The sequence below is a fragment of the Sitophilus oryzae genome, unplaced genomic scaffold, assembly GCF_002938485.1.
Source record: "Sitophilus oryzae breed Bouriz unplaced genomic scaffold, Soryzae_2.0 scaffold_682_pilon_pilon, whole genome shotgun sequence".
NCBI classification, from domain to species: Eukaryota; Metazoa; Arthropoda; class Insecta; order Coleoptera; family Curculionidae; genus Sitophilus; species Sitophilus oryzae.
The window spans coordinates 5,286,650-5,310,342 of record NW_022147287.1 but is presented as its reverse complement, the minus strand read 5'-3'; the positions used below and the strand labels follow the sequence as shown (position 1 = coordinate 5,310,342).

The 23,693-nt window shown below is 31.6% G+C and overlaps 1 protein-coding gene across 1 annotated transcript; it reads left to right on the top strand.

Moving 5' to 3' along the window:
* The first annotated feature begins 407 nt into the window (after positions 1 to 407).
* Positions 408 to 23,693, top strand: LOC115887977 (60 kDa lysophospholipase). Its single transcript, XM_030907553.1, has 9 exons — positions 408 to 723; positions 3,189 to 3,303; positions 6,534 to 6,642; positions 11,301 to 11,426; positions 13,557 to 13,767; positions 18,132 to 18,244; positions 21,569 to 21,754; positions 23,316 to 23,426; positions 23,498 to 23,693. Exons 1-9 carry the CDS (start codon positions 651 to 653, stop codon positions 23,546 to 23,548), a joined length of 1,095 nt encoding a protein of 364 aa, XP_030763413.1. The 5' UTR covers positions 408 to 650; the 3' UTR covers positions 23,549 to 23,693.

The following is a 23,693-nucleotide window of genomic DNA, read 5'->3' as shown; positions in this document are numbered from 1 at the left end:
TTTTTTAAATAAAAAATATTGTAATATTTGAGGGGTGGTTTCACCCTCTTGGAACTGGAATTTCGAAAAATCCCTTCTTATCTTCTTCAACCTCTACACGTTAGAATCAACCTGTATGCCAAAATTGAGCTTCTTACGTTGAGTGTCAGTCACTTAAGGATTTTATATATTAGTATAGATTAGTATAGATTTTAGGTTTTTGCTACAGTAGCGCCATCTTAAGTCTTTCTTTCTTTATGACTATTTTTTATGCACGAAGATATTTCTCCTTACCTCTACACTCCAAAATCTAGGCTAAGCTTAACTAAGGTGTTGCAAAATATTCTCTTGGACTGTTGATAAGATAAAATTGGTCAATTTTGCCTCAAACTGACCTGACCAGTTTATTTATTTCTGCCTTTATCACTAAAGTTATATTAAATAACGTAGTACGTTCGCTCACTATTCAGTATCATATAGTTCTCGTCTGAGTTACTTACTTAACATTAACGGATTTTTTTATTAGCTTCGCATTGTTTGATCAAGCAAATTAAGTTTGAAGGACAAGCGTGTCTAAAGAATTTGGCAAATTTACATTTTTTTGACTTAGTAACTTAACGTAGTGAAATTAGATTTTTTTGTATTTTTTTTTCAAAATTAGTATAGAAATTATGATTCAGTGTAAAAAAATCTTAGTTTTGTACGTGGGTGGGACAATAGGAATGCAAAAAAATCAAAATGGAGGTAAGTTACTTAAATTCTAAAAAGAAAAATTATGACAAAATATTCTTGTACCGGGTGGCCAACTAAGAATGTATGAATGACGTAACCAATTTACCTTTTTTTGTTATTGTTTTCTTAATATCTTCGGTTAGAGACAAGATAGAAAGTTGCGGTTTGCGCTGATATTTTGGAAATTCTAGTTTGTTTAAATCGGTTAATCTAAATCAGAGTTATCAGGGGCGGATACAGGAATTTATTTTAGGGAGGGGCCAAATAAAAAGTAATGTAGAATATGCTATTTAGGGAGCCATTTTAAACCCAAGAGCCTAATTTTTAACCAAATTCATACATTTTGAACTAAAATAACATCTGTGTGCGCCACTGCCAGTGTATTAAACTAATAACAAGATTTCGTCATTTTGATTACTAATTTTTGTCAACAAAAGCGAAATGTGGTTTACTCTCGTTAATTTAAAAATATCCAAAATCAATTAAGCTCGAATTCTACAAACAGTTCCTTTGCTGGTTGTTAAAACTGGTTAAAACTGGATCCAAGCAAAACCAAATTGTTTATTAACTGCGGTTTTAACTTAATTGTTTTATAAATATGTACACATCTATAATATTAATTCACTGCCTGTGAAGCTTTTTAGGACATTTTAATTAAACTGCGTCTTGTGTCTGAAGAAATCTGTATAATTACAGTATGTTCCAAAAAAGAAAACCGGGTCATGTACCGGGTGGTGCATGAGGCAAGTCGTTGGAAACACAGGAAATCGCAAGCAAATTTTGAACTGTCCAGATATTGGCTCTCCTGTTAATTTTACAGCAAAGTTGTAAATGTTTTTAAAAGGGCTGAATACACATGCCTATCATACAGGGTATCATTGAAATGGTGTAAAAAAATCGGGGGGTGATAGTACTTCTAAAAATAGTAAAAAAAATCCTATAATAAGGGAGTTAGGGGCTCTGAAAGGGTGAATTAAAAAAAACACAAAAATATAAAGGTTGTTTTGAAATTGTAGGCTTAAAAAACGAGATAAAATTTTGAAAAAAAATCCTCTGCCATAAATTTTGACCTTAAATCAAATGGTGATACTGAAAAATTATTTGGAAAAGCGGAAAGGGTAGTTTTTGCAAGGGTAGGGGATTGTTTCGTGAATAACTTTTTTGAGGATATTTTTTTTGCAACGTGGGTTCATTTTTTGAAAACTACATACCCTTTATTTATATTTACATGTATGTTTATATTTTATTTATATTTAATTAAATAAATTTTTGACAATGTACAATTTCTATAATTGTATAAAGTATTGTTTTAGTTTTGTATGTTTGCTGTTAGTTTTATATGTTTTTTTATTGTTAAGTGAAGTTTTGTATGTTTTTTATATTCTTTTTTTTTAAGCTTTGTCAACAAAATTGTTTAATTTTTTTATGACAATAAAGCAATTTCTTTCTTTCCTATAAAAAAGGTACTCTTGTTGCACAGCGCCCAGAGTGATGGGTTTCGAGAAAATTGAAGGCAAAGAATTTGCTCTGATAGGTTGCTAACTGTAACTGTAACCCCCCCCATTTTTTACACCATTACAATGACACCCTGTATATGCCATCTATTTTTAAATTAAACCTGAATAGGTATAAATAGTGAGTATACGAAAAAAAATATTTAATTATTCTAAAAGTGTTAGTATAATTTGTAAAAATTCTAAAAATAAAAAAGTAAATATTTTAATATCTTCAGAATTTGATATTTCTATTTGATTGAATTGAATTTTGATTGGTTTGAAATTACTACAGTAGCGAGCATAATTTTACGCACCGGTTTTACACACATTTCTTAAAGGTACTCGTAGATAGTAATAGGTAGGACATTATGTCATACCTTTTCAATAGTTATTAATGATACAAGTAGGAGTGGATTTATTAACTGTTAAAAGACATGGTGGTTGGCGCTCTAACACAGTGGCAGAGAGCTATATAGAAAATTCCAACGAAAATAAGAAAAAAGTGTCATGTAATATTTTGGGTAACATTTCTGGCAATGATGGGTCTTCAACAAGTTCAAGCACTCAGGAAATAAATTTACTTTCTAAAAATTCAACTCACCTGTCATCGTCTGGAATTAATTTAACCAATTGTACTGATATTATAATTAATGTTAACAATAAATAAACGTATTTAGGTACCTTTTTTGCGTGTTTCTTATTTTAAAATTTGCGTGTTATTATGAATTCATAATAGCACTAGTGCAATTTTTTTTGGTTCTATTTAAAAAAATGAAAATTTGAAAAAAAATGATGTGCCACGACTTTATAACCGACTCTGTATACCTCAATTTATTACCCGCTAATAGATATTTCAAAACCCTATAACTTTTATATTTAACTTTCTGCGGTACCTCCTTATATTTTATCTAAATAATCGACTGTTCCCATACATATCAGCGACCCTGTATAAAACTTTAAGAGAGAATATCTTTGTTTTAGTTTATATTCCTATACCGAATACGTTTTTGAAGAAGGTGAAAAATTCAGAAATGCATGACAAATTGCTGTGTGAAAAATATGGACTGCCAATGGACGAAAACGAACTTATTTTACAGTAAGTTAATAATTATTTTTTGTTTATAATTAGAGACTGCATGGTTTTAGTAAGGGTTAGAAAATATACTTTAAAATAAATACCATACGTTCGAGAAAAAAAAAACGGCGTCAAAGACACCTGGGAATGACAATCGATAGTAATTTACTCTTCTTTATTTTCTAATGGCGCTTACTCCAGTTAAGAAGGTTGAAATTTATTTTTATCTACGTCAGTGAGTTAAGAAGGTTTTAACTCACGCATTTTGAGTGAGTTGAGAGCTTCTTAACTAACGCATTTTCATTACCGCACTCCTTGTTTAGGTGACTACCAAAGAGAAAAAAATATTTTGTAAAACATTTATTTTGCACTAAATTGGAAAAATATGTTATGAGTACCTTTTCATTTCCATAGTTGGGTGTATTTTTTTTTCGGTGCACCATTTTTCATACTTAGAGTATGTATACTAATACTTCTGTTTCGATCTTGTTGGAAGCAATCCAGAAATGGCTCTGGATGCCTCTTCTTCAGTGTCAGAGGGAATACTTTCCCATCTTTCCGAATCGCTCATTTTTTAAACTAGTGACATCAATATTATTTACTGTCATATTGACATTGCCATGGATGGTGTTATTTGAACAAAGGTATTAAGGTAATTGATTTTTAGGATAGGTATACCGGGTGTTGCATCGTCGGACGGGACATAAGAAATCCCATGTAAATTTTAATGGGGTCAATTATTGACTTCCCTAATTATTTTAGAGAATAATTCTATTTAGGTTTATTGAAGAGCACTAAAACCCACATTACAAAAGAATAACTTTAGATATTTTTGATTAGCTCGTTTACGAGTTATCGCCGATTTCTTTTTAAATATTTCTCCTTTCTTATGGCCCGGTATTTACTTATGAGCACCAGTCAAAGTAAAAGATAACCCAGAACAGCCAGGGTACTATGTGCCAGGCAGCCATCCATTTGGTACCAAACTTCCTGATTTTCCCTAGCGGCATCATGTAAAGCAGGTAAAATATGATTTTCGAGTAGTTCCAAATAATATTCTGCATTTAAATTTCGCGTAAGAAATAATGGCCCGATAACATTGTGTCCGAATATCCCTGCCCAAACGTTTACTTTCTGTGGATATTGCGTCCTTGTTTCGACAAACCTGTGTTGGTTTTCTTTGTTCCAATATCGATAATTTTGAACATTGGGTTCATCATTTAAGGTAAACGTACATTCGTCAGTAAAACATATGTTTTTTAAAAATTCTCTATCCGTGTTTGCTCTTTCCATAATATCAAAACAAAACGCCTGCAGCCGTATTTCGTCCCCATCTCGTACATCTTGGTGCTTTTCATATTTGAAGAAATAGTATTTATGTCGTTTCAAAATTCGAAATGCTGTAGTGTGATCTATTCCTATTTCATCCTCAAGTTTCCTTGTGCTGATCTTTCCATCGTTCTCTTCCACGCACAATAAAACTTCCAAGTCGGTATCATTTCTTGCATCTTCTCTTTGTTCCTGCCTTGCTTCACATCTGCAGTTATTTATTAGGGTACCTTTGGTCTCAAATCTCTGGATATTCCTTGCGATTGTAGATTTTCCAGGTATCGGTCTATTCGGATACAGAGCAGCAAACATGTCCGACACCTTTTGATAACTATTTCCTTGATAATACCATTTAATCATCAATACTTTTTCTTCGGTAGTGTAATTCATGGCTAATATTTTCGATGTAGGTATGAGTTTTTAATAATAATAATAAAGCAGTAAATAGATAAATTTCTGAAATGATAACTTCATTTGGCAGTTATCTTTTACCTTGACTGGTGCTCATAAGTAAATACAGGGCCATAAGAAAGGAGAAATATTTAAAAAGAAATCGACGATAACTCGTAAACGGGCTAATCAAAAATATCTAAGTTATTCTTTTCAATGTGGGTTTTAGCGCTCTTCAATAAACCTAAATAGAATTATTCTCTAAAATAATTAGGGAAGCCAATAATTGACCCCATTAAAATTTACATGGGATTTCCTATGTCCCGCTCGACGATGCAACACCCGGTATATTGTATAGTTAAGTATAATAATTTTTAAAATTCATTGTGTGTTTTTATAGTTATAGGTAGATAAAATATTTTACAATACACGCGAGTTAACTCCATTAATATACTTGCGTGGTTACACTCGTATCTTAATGATGCTGTTAACTCATTTGTATCGTAAATATCTATTATTTTGAGTAAAATTATTTTTAAATGGTTATTTTATACGGTAGATTTAAGTACCTATAATATAATGATAAATATAGTTATTGGAATATTACTTATTTCTCTTAATTTCCTTCAATTTCAAAAAAATAATAATAATAAAAATAAATAAAATCACCAAATCAAGACATTTCTTTAAAAAAATACAAATATGTAAGTTGATGCAAAATAAATTTGTTAATTTACCGTAGCAATCGTTAAATTGTTTACAATCGTTTTATTGTTAAGCAATAATCTTAATAATATGTATTGGCTAGTTTTCAAAATAGTTTTCGTAGTTCTATGGCTATTTAAAATTAGATTTTTAGAGTTCGATCTTTGAATTTTATAAATAGAAACTGGACTATCAGATAATCAGATATATCCAGTATATTCACTTTAAAAATGTCAGTCGTAGGTATGCATATTTTGCTAATTTGTGACCTGAAAATAGTTAAAAATGTTAAAAGAATTCATGACCTATTTTTAAAAATAAATTTTTCCTATGTATCCTATTAGTACGAGAGCTAACAACGTCGGAAAAACAAGTATTTTGAGACGTCTGGCTCTTTGATATATCTTTTACTATGCTCTCTAGAACAGCATGCGGCCCGTCTGGCTGCCGGTAAATGTTGCGTTCCCTACTGCGCATCGGAAGAAGATCCTATATTTTTTATTAATTTAGTCCTATAAATTCTAGTATTGAATATAAATCGAACATGTCTCCATAGCGCAGTGCGTAGAGTTTCCGACCACGAACCGATGATTCAGAGTTCGAATCCGGGTCGGTGCAAAGACTTTTTTATTTTATTTTTGTTTATATTCTGATAGTAAAGTATTAAATATTTACTTTCTTTGAATTACCAGAATTATTTAGATATATACTATAATAGAACTTCATGAAAGAAACCTTAAAAATGAAATCGGCACATTATGTTCTTTCCCTGATTCTTGAATATCGTATTCTCTAAATATATTCTGAATTTACCTTTATATTTACAGAACTATCGGAGAACACACTATTTTATATAAAATCGAAGAATATTCTCCTTTATTAGACTCCAGTAATATGTCCACCAAGGAATGGATTAGGATAGCTCAAGACATCAAGGTATAAAGTACATTTTATTTTTCACGAGTTGGTATTCATGGAGGGAAGTGTTTCATTACTGTCGAGAGATTAACTAAATCTCGAGACAATCATGAAAACTTTCCTCCGAGGTTTGTATACTATTTTATTTACAACCACATCATTAATTAAAAAATTGGGACAATTTATTTTGAACAAAAAATAAATATGCGAAAATTTGTCGTTTTCGGTACCAGTGGTTGTTATGGCGCAAACCTTCAACAGCAAAACAAACAACTAAGTGACAGTTTTCAATTTCTCGTTTTCTTTTTCGAATTTATATAACATAGAAAGACAGAATGTTGTCGGAAAGTTTTGATAATGAAGACTACTTTAATATTGGTACGCCACCAGAACTAACAGAAGCTGCAAAAAGAGCAGAAGCCAGTTTACTTCCAGAAAAAAGTAGGGGGCATTGAAAGTATACGAAAAATAGTGTGCCGAAAGAAATGCTAAGAATATTGCTTCGGAGACAGTCTTGATGGCATATTTTAGCGACATGGCCAGGCAGAAAACTCTTTGGGCTACGTACAGCATGATACGGACAATGCTAGAATTAAGGAAAAAGACTGACATATGAAAATATCACAAACTCGTCGCTTTTTTAGAATGCCAGAATGTAGGTTTTAAGTCAAAGAAGTCTAGCATTTTTACCTTCAACAAATCACAGTTAGCCTGGGCCAAGATGTCAAAAAAAAATATAAACTTTAAGTACTTTATTTTTTAAATGCCGATACCACTGGCTTCAAAAAAATATAAAAATTAAAATCGCCGACGTACAATTGGGGTCTCTACACAAATTTAAAAAAAAACTTTTTCAACCAAAGTAAAAAGCGCGCAAAAAGTTTTGTTAATAATAAATAACGACCATCATCACCAAAAGGTATGCTTACTGTTGCCCCCCTCCCTGTTTCTAAATCCAGGAGGTTGGGTCTCTGAACAAATTTAAATAAAAATAGACTTTAATCTAATGGAAAAAGCAAAAAAATATTTTTTTTCTAATATTTTAGTTACAGTTGAGGGTTGGAACCTTTGGTGTTACACAGCAAAATAAAAACACTAAATCACCACAATACACCAAAACACTTTTACTTTTACACTGGACGCGCGTTTCGCTAACAATGTTAGCATCATCAGCAGATGATTATAAACTCACAATTAATTATATATATATTGTTCTCAAAAAACTTTAATTCAAATCCGAGATCAAAAAACTATCAAAAAAATCTCCTTAGGAGTGTTGCTTCCTACAACAGTAACCATGTTTAAAAATTATTTGTTTACTTATAGCTAGTACCTAATTGTTTTCTTCCTTTTTAGTCTAAATTCAGTGTGTGTTAAAGTTATTAATTGTACTTCCTTAATTGTTAGTTTGTAGTTTTACTTGTTTACTAATACTTATGATAAAGTAAAATTTTATCACTAAAATATTAGAAAAAAAATTTTTTTTTGCTTTTTCCATTGGTTTAAAGTCTATTTTTATTTAAATTTGTTCAGAGACCCAACCTCCTGGATTTAGAAACAGGGAGGAGGGCAGCAGTAAGCATACCTTTTGGTGATTATGGAATAAGAAAGACCGAGTGAGGGAAATGGGAAGAGAGAAGAAATGTAGATAATTTGACACTTTCAATTTTTTTAAAAGTCAGTAATGTCAGTATTACATATGTGGTTGCAAATAAATAATATTTTTATTTTGTTTTTAATAATCATATTAATACTAAATGAGATTTTTCTTATATTATACAGGGTGTTTCAAAACAAATGCGAAAAACTTCAGGGGGTGATTCCTTGTTCAAAATAAAGGGTAGTTTGCTTTATAAACGTTGGGTCAAAAGTCAACCATTAGGCAGATATCGCGGTACAAAGATGGCGGAAAAATAATGTTTTTATTTTTTATCTTGAAAACGAAAAGAGATAGACTAATGAAATTTTACGGAAGCATTACTGTTATGAAAACACACTTTCTGGTAATTTTTTCACGTTTTTAAAATAAGTGGAAGGGGTTGAAATAAACTACCCCTATCATTCTTGTTAATGAAATTTAAAGAAAAATCTTATCAAACACATGCAAAAAAAATAATTTGGATAGTTTAGTTTATTTAGAAACTTTTTTATCTCTTGTGTTTTTTTGATAAAATTCACTGATTTGACATTAAAAAATAAAATGTAAAGCATTACATGTCAGGACAAAAAACATTTTTAGATAAAGGATCTAGTGGGCAGCTGTAATTTTTTTAGGAAAAAATCTAGTCGGCCGCTATCACTTTTTAGGATGTTTCTAATATTGTTTTATTTGACATTACCCTACTGCAATACGTTATTATCTAGATTATTATTATTATCATTATTATCACTAGATTCTTAATCTAAAAATATTTTTAGTGCTGACATGTAATGCTTTACATTTTTTTTTTTAATTTCAAATCGGTGAGTTTTATAAAAAAAATACAAGAGATAAAAAAGTTTCTAAACAAACTAAAATATCCAAATTAATTTTTTTGCATGTGTTTGATAAGATATTTATTTAAATTACGTTAACAAGAATGATAGGGGTAGTTTATTTCAACCCCTTCCACTCATTTTAAAAAAGTGAAAAAATTACCAGAAAGTGTGTTTTCATAACAGTATTGCTTCCATAAAATTTCATTAGTCTATCTCTTTTCGTTTTCAAGATAAAAAATAAGAACCTTATTTTTCCGCCATCTTTGTACCGTGATATCTCCCTAATGGTTGACTTTTGACCCAACGTTTATGAAGCAAACTACCCTTTATTTTGAACAAGGAATCACCCCTTGAAGTTTTTCGCATTTGTTTTGAAACACCCTGTATACAAGTTTGTTCACCACAGACGACACGGGGTATTGTAGTTAAATGATTAGATTTTTACAAATTGTAAGTTTTGAATTCGTTGAAGGACTATTAGAGGTACAATTTAAAAATAATTTTACAAGATACATAGTGTCCCAAATAAGTAAAAAATATTATAGTTGTATTTTTTTAAATGGAACACCCTGTATAATATTCTATTTTTAGATTCTACGGTTGAAATAATGGTAAATTTCATTAAGGTTTATCACACTGAAACCTTACCGTTTTTGAAATATTTTCAATTTTGTGAAATTGCAGTAAAAAATTTAAGGCTTCATTTCTCCAAGGGTATTAAAGGTTTTAATACTAAATATTTACTGAAGATTGTTCATTGATCAGATATTGTGTTGCAATAATAAAAATTATACTACCTTATATAGAGTGTCTAAAAATTTAAAAATTAATTTAAAAAAACGCCCTGTATATTTTACGTGAATCAGATGCACAATTTAATTGTCTATCAAATTGTATTATACCATTTTTTACCTATCTCTTTAAGTTTCCGTAGGAAATGCTTTTTCTTATAATTTAGACCTTATTTATCACTATACTAAAGGTATATTGACATTTTAGGTTTTTTTAAAGCAACATAATTATGTACAAAATGTACAGGTGGTAAAAATAATAATATTGCAAGCTTATTTGTTTATAAAAAGAAAACTATTAATTCTTTGTAAAATAGTATACCAATTATTACTAATTATTAATATACCAACATTATTTTCGCCCAAAAATTAGTTAATTACATATTCAATAATTGTTTCAATTAATAAATTATTCTAAACGAATATGGATTTGACTCAGAAATCAATACAGTAATAAGTTATGAAAATGATCAATTCTGTTGTTATAAATAAGCATTTTAAAAAAATGAAATAAAATTTATAAGGTGTTACTTTCTACCATACTTTTTTAGTATATGGAGCAATTATTGTTAATCAACGTAAACGGTTAATTAATGTAGTTTGAATACTGGGATCATATTAATTGGTCCTAAAGAAATAAGCGAACTTTATCGACAATATTAGTATCTGTAATATTGTTTTTGAAATTTTGAAAATTTGTTACATCGTTAAAAATAATCTAAATTATCGATATTCCATGGGTATAGTGATAAATGAGGTCTAAATTATAAGAAAATGCATTTTATACGAACACTTGAAGAGATAGGTAAAAAATGGTACAGTACAATTTGATAGACAATTAAATTGTGCATCTGATTCACGTAAAATATACAGGGTGTTCCATTTAAATTAAACAACTTATTGCCGTTTAAAGCTAGTAATTATTTAATATAAATTTTTAGACACTCTGTATAAGGTAGAAGTATTTTTATTATTGCAAAACAATATCTGATCAATAAATAAACTCTAGTAAATATTTAGTATTAAAAACTTCGGTATCCTTGGAGAAATGAAGCCTTAAAATTTTTACTGCATTTTCATAAAATTGAAAATATTTTAAAAACGGTAAGTTATAAGTGTGATAAACCTCAATGAAATTTACCTTTATTTCAATCGTAGAATCTAAAAATAGAATAATATACAGGGTGTTCCATTTAAAAAAATACAACTATAATATTTTTTACTTATTTGGGACACTCTGTATCTTGTAAAAATATTTTTAAATTGTAGCTCTAATAGTCCTTCAACGAACCCAGAACTTACAATTTGTAAAAATCTCATCGTTTAGCTACAATACTCCGTGTCGTATGTGGTGAACCACCCTGTATTAATACGAAAAGGAATACGAAAAAGTATATTTTATTTTAGAAAAACTACAAATTATTTGACGGCTTTGTAGTGCTGCATGGGACGGATACGTTAGCTTACACAGCCTCAGCTCTTTCGTTCATGTTAGATAACTTGCAAAAATCTGTAATCATCACGGGATCACAAGTGAGTACTCTTGCAAAATTGAATGTATTTATTATTACAAAAACATAAACAAATATATTCGGCGCAATACTTATAATTAATAATTTATTTATTTTCTGTTTTGGGCTTTCTCAACTGATTCGTTGCAAAATCTAATGATACTCATATCTAAACAGAATTTGAAATTGTAGTAAATAGAGAAAATAAATATAGTTATATTGTGATATACAGGGTAGCGCCTCTCATACGCCGCGGAAGCTCCAAGGAGAACGGTAGTTTATATTGAAATCTGTGATCGAAATGAAATGTTGGCAGCGTATGTATTTTAACTGAAAGCATTTTATAAAAAATATATACACAATAATACACACTAAGTTACACATCAATGTTGTGTTTTTTCTATTGAAACACCCTATATATTAATTGATTTTCGGATTCTAAAAAAAAAAATAAAGGTGTGTTTTATCTAAAGAAGCATCTACCCAAAATTTAAGGATTTTGACATATTTTACATTTTGTGAAAATGAAGAGTAAATTTTAAATTTCGATAACAGCTACCTAAATTTTAGTTGACCTTGTATAGCCTGATATTTAATTACAGTAACCATTGTATGTTAAACCAAAATAAAATTTGATCCGAAAAGTTATACAGGGTGAGACAAAATTAATATGGAACATTAGTCACTTTTAAAAGCAAGTTACTCCTTTATTTTAAATGGAACACCCATTATATTTTTCCGGTGGTCAATGGGGAATTTATATATCTTCAAAATATTATTAAGGTTGCTAAATATTATTAAGGTTCCAGACAAAAACTTTCCTAGATATTTTAATTTTTATGATTTTGCTTCAGTAGATTTTTATTATTCGAAAAAATCTAGGTGGCTGTGTCATATATATCTTTTGTTAATTTAACAAAAAATAAAGATTGTCGGTAATAAAAAGATACACGTTTAAAACATATTTTAATTATTACAGAATTAAAACTAGATATAAACCTATAATAATTATGTAACAAAAATTAGCTAGATGAAATCAAATGCTCAAAATGCTTCCTTTCCTGTTAACTGCATAAAATGATTGTCTTTTCAAAAGGATTTTTTCGTTTTAAAAGGCATATGTGGAGTTCTACCTCGAAAAGCAGCTACAATAATTGCTCTCACGTTGTCGACAATAGTTGGTCGAGTTTTCTAAACACTGTCTTTAACATATCCCCATAAAAAAAACCCAGACTAGATAAAATCAGGAGCAATTAAGTATTCTATTAATTGGTGAATGCAGTGTGCAACTGATAGTATCATATCAAATCTCTCTGATGTAGGATAAGTTTGCATCTTCGGCAAATTTCCGAGAAATGTTTTTGTTTTATCTGACACAAAATGATAACTAGTTGTTAAAGTTGGACTAATTAGACAGCTATGTTGAAGGAACGTCAGACCCATATCACAGCCACCTAGATTTTATCAAATAATTAAGATCTACTCAGATCAAATCATGTAAATGAAAATATCTAGGAAAATCTTTGTTTGAGGGATAGGCAACCTTAATAGTATTTTGAAGAGACATGAATTCTCCATTGAATATCGGGATAATGTACTGGGTGTTCCATTTAAAATAAAAGAGTAACATGCTTCTAAAGGTGACCAATGTTCAATACTAATTTTGTCTCACCCTGTATAACTTTTTGGATCAAGTTTTAATTTGATTTAAAGTACAGTAGTTAATTTAACTACATATTAGGCTATATCGGGTTAATTCCAATTTAGGTAGCTTTTATTGTAATTTAAAAATTGTTCTTTATTTCTAGAAAATGTTAAATATGTCAATAACCTTACATTTTAGTCATATACTTTTCTTATAAAACTCACCTTTATTTTTCTCCCAGAATCCGAAAATCAATTAATATATAGGGTGTTCCCTTACAAAAAACACAACTTTGATATGTAACTTTTTTTGGGGACACCCTGTAAAACTCTCTATATTTTTAAATAGTGCTCTGAATTAAACTACATATGCTCACAAAATTTCATTTCAATACAAACTATCGTTCTCCTTGGAGCCTCCGCGGCGTATGAGAGGCGCCATCCTGTACATATGGCAATGCATATTGGTTTCAGTCATCATTAAAAATCTCTTGATTATGTTTTATAGATTCCAATTTTCGAGACTAGGAGTGATGCCAAAGACAACTTTCTGTCTTCCTTGATCTTTGCAAGCTGTTATGACATTCCAGAAGTTTGCGTCTTTTTCGCCAACAAACTACTCAGAGGAAACAGAACTACTAAAATCAGTTCTAACTTACTGGATGCGTTTGACAGTCCCAACTACCATCATTTAGGCGAAACAGGTATTGAAGTACATGGTAAGTCTGAAAAATAATAACATAACATAACATAACAGCCGCTACTAGCTGACGAGTATTCGACACACATAAAGAAGATGGTCACGCAAGGCGTTTTCTTTCATGAGCTTTTCTGTGACTGAAAAGCCCGATACGTGATGTTATCTGTCTACCGCACTCCGGACATTCAAAAATCTCATTGCTTTGTTGCCTCCATTGAGTTCTATTGTGAGCTGCTTTTTCCCACTCATTCTGCATGTTAAGCCCCTTTAAGTTTTCGTGGAAAATATCCTTGTACCTTTTCAGTTGTCCACCCAGCCTCCTCTTACCGTCTACAAGCTCACCGTAAAGCAGAGATTTTGGTATGCGGTTTTCTTGCATTCTGCATACGTGACCAGCCCATCTTAAGCGGGATTTTGTAATCATGATTTCAATACTCTCGCAGTTAGCTTTTTCAAGGACCGATACGTTTAAGACATGATGGAACCACCGGATTCTTAGGAGTTGTCTAAGTTGCAACTTGTTTAATGCGTTCATATGTCGGCGGTATGGCACCCAGGTTCCACTCCCATATAACATAGTGGGGATTATAATTGCTCGGTACACTGCAGTTTTGTTTTTGTACTCAAGTCATGATTGTAGAAAACCCTGTCTTTTAATTTCCAGAATGCTCTTGAGGCACTGCTAATCCTGTGCTGAATTTCAGAGTCAATATTGGCCTTTTCCGAATTCAAACTGCCAAGGTAATTGAATTCCGTCACATATTCCAATAGTTTTTCTCCGATTTTTATAGCTTTTGTTGTGATCTTCCTAGGGAGTGCACATGATTTTAGTTTTGTCGATGTTTAGCTTAAGGCCCAAAGCCTCGTATGCCCAGGTATATGTGTTCAACATTTCTTGTAATTGTTGTACCGTGTTTGCAACTAGAGCGCAGTCGTCAGCGTATTGAAGTTCTGTGATCAATTATGTACATGTTTTTGCCCTGAGTCTTTTTATGTTGAACAAACCGCCGCACAGTGGGGTATTTGACACTGACAGTTGATCAAAATTTTTTTATGTAGACCTTATATAAATTATTGCTATTTTCAATTAAAGAGGAAATAATATGAACAAAATAAAGGATAATTCGTCGATTCTAAAAAAAGAAAGAAAAATCACTGTTCCAGTGTTTCCACGGTCAGTGCCAGTAGTAATATCGCAACTACTACTACTAATGCTACGACTGATCCGCGAGCAATGCCCATACCACTAAAGTCGCTACTAATGCCAAATTGTGCTATACTGCTAATGGCACTCATGCGATCGCTTTGTACACAACAATGCCATCGCGGTTTACACCTCGCATTAGTATATCACTGATTGGCAAATTAGAGGAAACCAAGAATGTTTTTCTCATTTTATCAGCAAAATCGCAAAAAAGTCGCGGTATTTTATTTTACTGTATGAAAGCCCAATGTTTACTAAGTAAAACGTATATAGACAATATGCTGAATTCTTCGAAATGCGCAACTAAATCTCTAAGTATAATAAAAATGTCACAAATTTAATCAAATTTTCTGAACGCCTAACTTTTAGTTGCAAAAAAATCGTTAGTATAGAGAATATCAAAATAAATAATACGTTTATGTAGAATACATACCTGCAGCTTGCTGAGCCATTTTCTATCAAAACAATAATATAAACAAAAAAAGAGCACAAGAACAATAACAATTTATAATTTTAAACATAAAATTTAGCCATTTACCTCTTATCCGTGAGAAGTAACAACTTTGACGTTTCGTTGAAACAAATGAATGCAACTAAACAAACCCATAGCAAAGCCGTTCATGGCAGAGATGATTTAACTTATCATTTATCTTTTTTTGGGAAATCTTAAACACATTTGCTTTTTCGCCATGGCCTTTTTCATATGCTAATACCCCACCGTGCGCCGTCGGAGAGCGCTGCCATGAATATGTTGAATAGGAGAGGCGCTAAGACACATTCCTGCCTAAATAATATTAAATATACAGGGTGTCTAAAAAATCAATACAAATGTACTCCTGAAGATTATGGCAATTACAAAAAAGTCAGTTAAATCCTTGGCTTAGTACCGTATGATCGAATAAAAACGGCGTCGACGATGGCTATGAAATGAAGATCGCTGTCATTTTATATGTAAAATTATATGGGAAATGTCATCGATCGTCATTTCCAAGCCAACTGGACGCCGTTTTTTTTCGATCATACGGTATTTATTTAAAAATATATATAACCATAAGGAATATTAAATTTTTATACACGGTGTTTTTTAGATAAGTATACCAGTATTTTAAAGGCTTCGATAATTCCGTTATAGTTCCGTTGAACTTTCACGAGAATATTGAACTTTTTTTTTATATAAAAAATATATATATATAAAAATTTTCTGGAGGATATCGAGAAAAGAAATATAAAATTCTGAACAATTTTTTTTTCACAAAAAAAAACTGATGGACCTGTTTCTGAATCAGAAATAGTCTACTAATTAAATTACTTGCACTTATATAAAAAACACCCTGTATAATATTAAGAGAAGAAATACTAATTATACAGATATATTATGTGTATTATAAATCTATACTAATATATAAAATCCTTAAGTGACTGACATACTGATTAATCACGATCCTGCTCAAACCACTCAACGTAAGAAGCTCAATTTTGGCATACATGTTAATTCTAGGGAAATTCTTTTTCGAAATTCCAGTTCCAAGAGGGTGAAACCGCCCCTCAAATATTACAATATTTTTTATTTAAAAAACGGTCAAGTTTGCCAAAAAACGCTTAAACACGTATATTTTATTTTGTTTTTTTACATATTTTAAGATTTTTTAAAAATGTATACAGGGTGTTTCGAAAAATCTGGTCATTGATTAATTACGATCCTGCTTAAAGCGCTTGACGAAAAAAGCTGATTTTTGGAAAACAGATTGACTTAAGGGTGTAGAGGTTCGATAAGAAGGGATTTTTCGAAACTCGAATTCTAAGGGGGTGAAACTATCCCTCAAATATTAAAATATTTTTTATTTAAAAACCGGTGAGTTTTTTTGTTGTTTTACATATTTTAAGATTTTTTATATATTTATACAGGGTGTTTCATAAAATGTGACCATTGAGTAATCACGATTCTGCCTAAACTGCTTGACGTTTAAAGCTGATTTTTGGCAAACGGATTGACTGTGGGGTGTAGAGGTTCGATAAGGAGGGGTTTCTCGAATCTCAAATTCCAAGAGGGTGAAAACGCCCCTCAAATATTACAATATTTGTTATTTAAAAAACGGTTAGTCTTTCGGGAAAACGCTTGGACAAGCATAATTTACTTGGTTTTTTTACATATTTTGAAATTTTTTAAAAAATTATTCAGGGTGTTCCAAAAAGTTGGGTAATTTCTTAACCACGATTCTGCTTAAACTGCTTGACGTAAAAAGCTTATTTTTGGCAAACGGATTTTTCGAAAGTCAAGTTCCAACGAGATGAAACTACCCCTCAAATATTACCAAGTTATATAATAATATCGCCATATTGTTTTTTCTCATGCTGACATAAATATGAGAAAATTTTATCCCGTTTGTATGTTAATGGAAATTCTTGCTTTGCTTTATCATCACCATTACAAATGATTAATTCGACGCGAACGAAGTCGCTGGTACACGCTAGTAATTAAATATAATAATTCTATATACAGGGTGGTCCGAACTGTATTCCGGCAGCATATTATTCTGCATATGAAAAAAAGTAAAAAGTTCGTATAAACGTATATCCTAAAATGCTTAGTTTCGGAGTTACAGGGTGTAGAAGTTTACATTTTTATTTCGATTTTTTCAGAATAATTTCTGGAGTAACGTTAATATTTAGATGAAAATTAGTGTCTGGGAGTTTTTTGACATGAGAAATTTGATTTTGATGTCAATATGACTCCTACTTGTAGAGGGCGCCACCTTTTTTAATCGGTTTGAAGGGTAATAATTTTTCGTCCGTACCTGTATAAAACTACTGAGTAAAAGAAATATATTTACGACGTTTTTTGCGTAAAAAATGTCTCTGGGTAAAAATCGCTATGAGTAATGGTTCTCGTGATATTTTGAACTGAAATTATTAATACCTGTCATCATGTCATAAAACTCCCAAACACCAATTTTCATCAAAATATTGACGTTACTTCAGAAATTATTTAGAAAAAATCGAAATAAAAATGAAACTTCTACACCCTGTATATCCGAAACTAAGCATTTTAGGACATACATTTATACGAACGTTTTTACTTACTTTTATCTGCAGAATATTTTGCCCAAGTTTCCGGAATACAGTTCGGACCACCCTGTATATATGTGTTATAGGGTCCAATAAAATTATTTTATTTTTAGTTTATGAGCATTATATAAGAAAAAATACTAGAAAAGGAAATATAGCGGTGCATACGAATATTAATCCTAATGTAGGAACACTTAGTTTCTTCCCTACAATTACCAGTACACAGGTAAGAAAGAGTTATAAAAAAGGAGAAAAAGATATAGGCTGTACTTAAACTGCCGTTAAACGGTAGCTTACTAAAATGCCGTTAATAATAATAATAATAATAATAATCGTCTTATATCATTGCACTGGTTATCATTGCACTGGTTAACATCGGGTTATCTCTACCCAGAAACGGAGGGATTCATAGTGGCTATGCAAGACCAAGTTATTCCAACACGCAACTACCGGAAACTCATCCTAAAGGAGAATATATCAGACAAATGCCGTAGATGTGATTCTGGAAGTGAAAACATAGAACACATTTTATCAGGGTGCAGTAATCTTGCGAGTACAAAGTATCTGGAAAGACACAACAGAGTCGCATCAATCATCTACTTGGAGATCCTCAAACAATTCAACATTGACCGAGAAATCCAAGAGCCCTAGTACAAATATCATCCACCACCCGTAGTCGAAAATAATAGTTTTAAAATATACTGGGATAAAACAATCTTAACAAATAAAACCGTTAGAAGTAACAGACCGGACATCACGCTTATAAATAAAATTAAAAAAACAGTTTTACTAATTGATATTTCTATTCCTAACAACAACAATATACAAAGCAAGTTTACAGAAAAAATAACAAAGTATCAAGATTTGAGAATAGAAATAAAAAATATATGGCAAATGGAATCGGTCCAGGTAGTCTCCTTGATTGTCTCAGCCATTGGAATTATCCCGGTCAACCTGAAAGAACAATTAAAAGTAATTGGAATACCTGAAAATACTTACCGCCTAATACAGAAATCTGTGCTGCTTGATGCTGCTAACATTGTTCGTTCCTTTCTAGGTGATTAACAGTAGCACCTTATCTTGTCCCCATGGACCGATAAGGCAGCTTTAAACCTGTTCTGAGCAGTGAAAAAAAAAAAAAAAAAAAAAAAATCGTCTTTATTGAAGAAAAAAAAAAGATGTGTAACATTACATATATTATTACACATCATGCAACAAGGGTGGCGAAATTTAACAAAAAAGTTATTCTTACATTTAACCACCCATAGCTGCCAGAAGATATTTGTTGAAAAATACGTTTAAAAGACAAAAAAGACAAAAAAATATGTTCTATAAACTAACAAATTAAAAAATATACATAGTTAATTCTTATACACATGGCATAATAAATAATTTTAAGAAATAAACAAAAAATACAAAACCATTATCATTCCTGTGAAGACAAAAGAAACATTTTATATTTTTTTCGCAATTGGCCAAAATTACATTGTTTAAAATCATTATCAAGGGAATTGTAACTAGTGACGGCCATATAGGTAAAACTTCTTTGAAAAAGGGCGGATCTATGTTGAGGCATGGTCAGTTGATTATGTTGTCTTATATTACAATTATGCATGACATTACGAGGAATAAGTTTTTCACTCAGATATATAGGGGTGGATGTGCTACGAACTTTAAACAGAAACATGACGAAATGCAGCCTGACAGTGTTTGAAATCTTAAGCCACTTTAATTCATTAATACGAGCAGAGATATGATCGTACTTCCTCAGACCAAAAATGAAGCGACAGCAAACGTTTTGTACATACTGTAATCTGTTTTTAGAAACCAGATCCAAACATGGATAAAAAACAATATTAGCATAGTTGAAAACAGACAGTACCAGGGATTCACACAGTTTTTTTCGCATCTTAAAGTTTAAAATGTATCTATTGGAATATAATATTTTGACTCTCGTGTAAGTTGTTTGCAAAAGTTTCTTTATATGTTCTTTAAACCTAAGATGCGTGTCAATATATAGTCCCAAGTTCCTAGCGGAAGCTGAGTAGCGTAGATTTTCATTAGCTAATCTTAGTGTTATGCTTCGCTGTAAAGTTGCTCTTTTCTTCTCTGAACAAAACAAAAGAACTTCAGTTTTATTGGCATTTATTTTCAAATTGTGTTCAGTAGAATATTTTAAAATAGACTCCAAATCTAGGTTCAATAGAAGAGAAGCCGTATCAGAATTTACTGGATCAAAATAATGGAGAAGCTGCGTGTCATCGGCGTATGATTGTACGTGGGAATTAGAGACACTATCAAAAATGTCGAAGGTATATATCAGAAATAGTAGTGGTCCTAGAATGGAGCCCTGTGGGACACCGATATTATTCTGCCGGCGGATGACAAACCACCATTTAACCTTACTCTCTGCGTTCTATCAGCAAGATACTCTCAAGGAAAGTTTGAGACAGCTCGTCAAAACCCAAATAATGCAACTTAGCACACAGAAGATCATGGTCCAATACGTCGAACGCCTTGGAGTAATCCAAAGAAACGGACAGAACAGCCATACCCCTATCAAGAGCCCTGAAAATGTTATCTGTCAAGTTCAACATGGCTGTAGTTGTACTATGCATTTCACGAAATCCTGATTGATGAACTGGATAAAGTTTATTTCTTAAAAGAAAGTTGTTAATCTGAGCATACACTGCTCTCTCCAGTACCTTGGACATGACAGGCAACAAACTTATGGGCCGCAGATCGGTAACACTACCAGGGCATTTCACTTTCGGTATTGGGCAAACAATAGACTCCTTCCAGCATTTGGGGAAATACCCTGTTTCCAGGCAACAATTAATAATATGAGTAAGAGGATACAAGGTCGCAGGCAAACTGAGTTTCAACATGTGTAGAGTGATGTAGTATGAGTTGCAATAATAGGTATGACGTCGTTGATGTGACGCACTTGACGGTTTTATGAAATATAGGAATTATATAAGGACTAACCAAAGCTATCCACCCCACCAAATAACCAACTTAACCAACGCAACTAGCCTCGACACCGATAAAAAATTTAAAAAACAAATATAAATTAGTAAAAACCAACCAACCCCACCAATGAATTAACAACCTCCAAATAACCACGCTAACCAACCCGCCAAATAACTAAACCAATCCAACCAAAAAGAGTGAAACCAATGCAATAAGATCACGCTATAAGCAAAAAAAATATAAAAAAGTGTTGGTCAGCGTGAGTTTTGAACCCCGGACCATTCGCTCACGAACCGATAGCCTCAGCCACGGAGCCACAGGTGCTCTTGCAATATCCTTATGGCTAGGCATTACTTTCCGTCGACATGAACGACGTCACAATACATTTAGTAGGCTACCGTTTAACGGCTGTTTAAGTACATCCAAAGATATATGGTAAAGTTGTTTAAACAACTTTACCATATATCTTTTTCTTCATTTTTATAACACTCTATGTCTCTCCATAATATGTCTCATACCAAATTTGAGTACTCCAACAATTTTATACCAAACTGAAATTTGCTACTAATATTTTTAGTTAGAATCATTTTTGAAACCGCCGGTTGATGGAGTGGTACTGCAGAGTTACGGTGCTGGAAATATACCATCCAACAAGCCAGAGTTGCTCAGGGTACTGAAAGAAGCTGTGCAAAGAGGCGTTTTGATAGTTAACATAAGTCAGTGCGCTAGAGGAACTGTCAGTATAGCCTACGAAACAGCACAAGTAAGTACTAGTATCACAATGTAAATTTAAAGTTAAATATGGAGAAGATACAGCATATCTGATTTAACACGTTTGTGACCAATCTTTTCAATGTAAATTGTCGTTATACAGGGTGTCTCACAGAGAACTACTCCAACAAAAGATGCATTTATAATAGTTATTAATGATACAAGTTCGATACAAACATCATTAAAAAGTTCGTATCGAATCAATTATTGATGTTCAATTTTGTGTTAAACTTTGTGTTAAACGTTCAGTTTTAGCAAAAAGCAAAAAATAATATTAATATTGGTGATTCTGATTCTGAAAATGTCCCTTCGGATATTGAAGGCATAGCGCAAAACGTTGTCAATTCGACTTCCCGAAAACTCAAGACAAACGTACGAGCAAGCCTATGTAAAACTTGAAGATTGGTGTAAAGGTAAAGGAATCAAGAATAGTAATAACGAAAAGGTTTTCCTGGCATATTTTGAACATCTTTCAAAACATAGGAAGGCTTCATCACTTTGGGTATATTATTCTATGCTACGTTCAGTTATATCAGTGAAGAAAAATACAGATATTAGTAAGTACGTCCATTTAATTGCATTTCTAAAAAGAAAATCGGAAGGATTTCGGTCAAAAAAATCAAGAATTTTAAGAAAAGAAGACATAAGACAGGTTTTTTGTTGGAAGCCGATGATGAAATTTATTTCCTGACAAGAGCGGGATCTTTTTTTCCGGCGGGAGCCTGCCGGCGTATCGAGTTGACAAATCTGCAGCTGCAAAATGTTAAAGATGAAGGATAATGCATTCATGTCATTATTCCATTCACGAGAACATTCACGAGATTTTTTTATAACGAAAGGGAATGTTGAAGGAATAAATATGGTGGAAATGGTTCGAAGAAATATTTAGCTATGCAGCCAAGCAACACAGAGCATACTCGATTTTTTGTGGGGTACAGATGTGGAAAATGTATTAAGCAACCCGTTGGCATTAATACTTTAGGGAAAATGCCGTATAAAATAGCATTGTTCCTAAGTCTTCCAAATCCACAACAATACACTGGACATTGTTTCCGTAGATCGTCTGCGTCGTTGCTTGCAGATTCAGGAGTGGATTTATTAACTGTTAAAAGACATGGTGGTTGGCGCTCTAACACAGTGGCAGAGAGCTACATAGAAAATTCCAAAGAAAATAAGAAAAAAGTGTCATGTGTAATATTTTGGGTAACATTTCTGGCAATGATGGGTCTTCAACAAGTTCAAGCATTCAGGAAATAAATTTACTTTCTAAAAATTCAACTCACCTGTCATCGTCTGGATTTAATTTAACCAATTGTACTGATATTATAATTAATGTTTACAATAAATAAACGTATTTAGGTACCTTTTTTTGCTTGTTTCTTATTTTAAAATTTGCGTGTTATTATGAATTCATAATAGCACTAGTGCTGTTATGAAAGACATCCAAATTACAATGTTAAATGTGTCATAATAACATTGTCGTAGATTAAAAAAATAAAAAAGATCATAAGAATTTTTGAAATAAGTTTATAATTTTCTTTCGTTATTTACAGGCTTTGGAAGAAATTGGTATAATCTCTGGCAGTGACATGACAGTTGAAGCAGCCTTAACAAAACTGTCATATATTCTGGGATCCGCAGGTACCTACGAAGATAAAGTTAAGGTAAAAATAAAAGAAGTACTTAAATAAATTCGTACTATAATTAATATTTTTTTATACCATTTATTTTTCAGTTGCTGAAATCAGACTTAAGAGGAGAACTCACCAATTCAAATATAAAATGAAGTTTAAAATTTGTAAATATGTATTTTTTACGATATTTATTTGTATGTTATTTAATAAAAAAATAATGATATAAAAGTATTTTTATTTAATCCAATGAATATTATTTTGAAATAAAAAAAAACAGATGTACACTCAGGGACTACA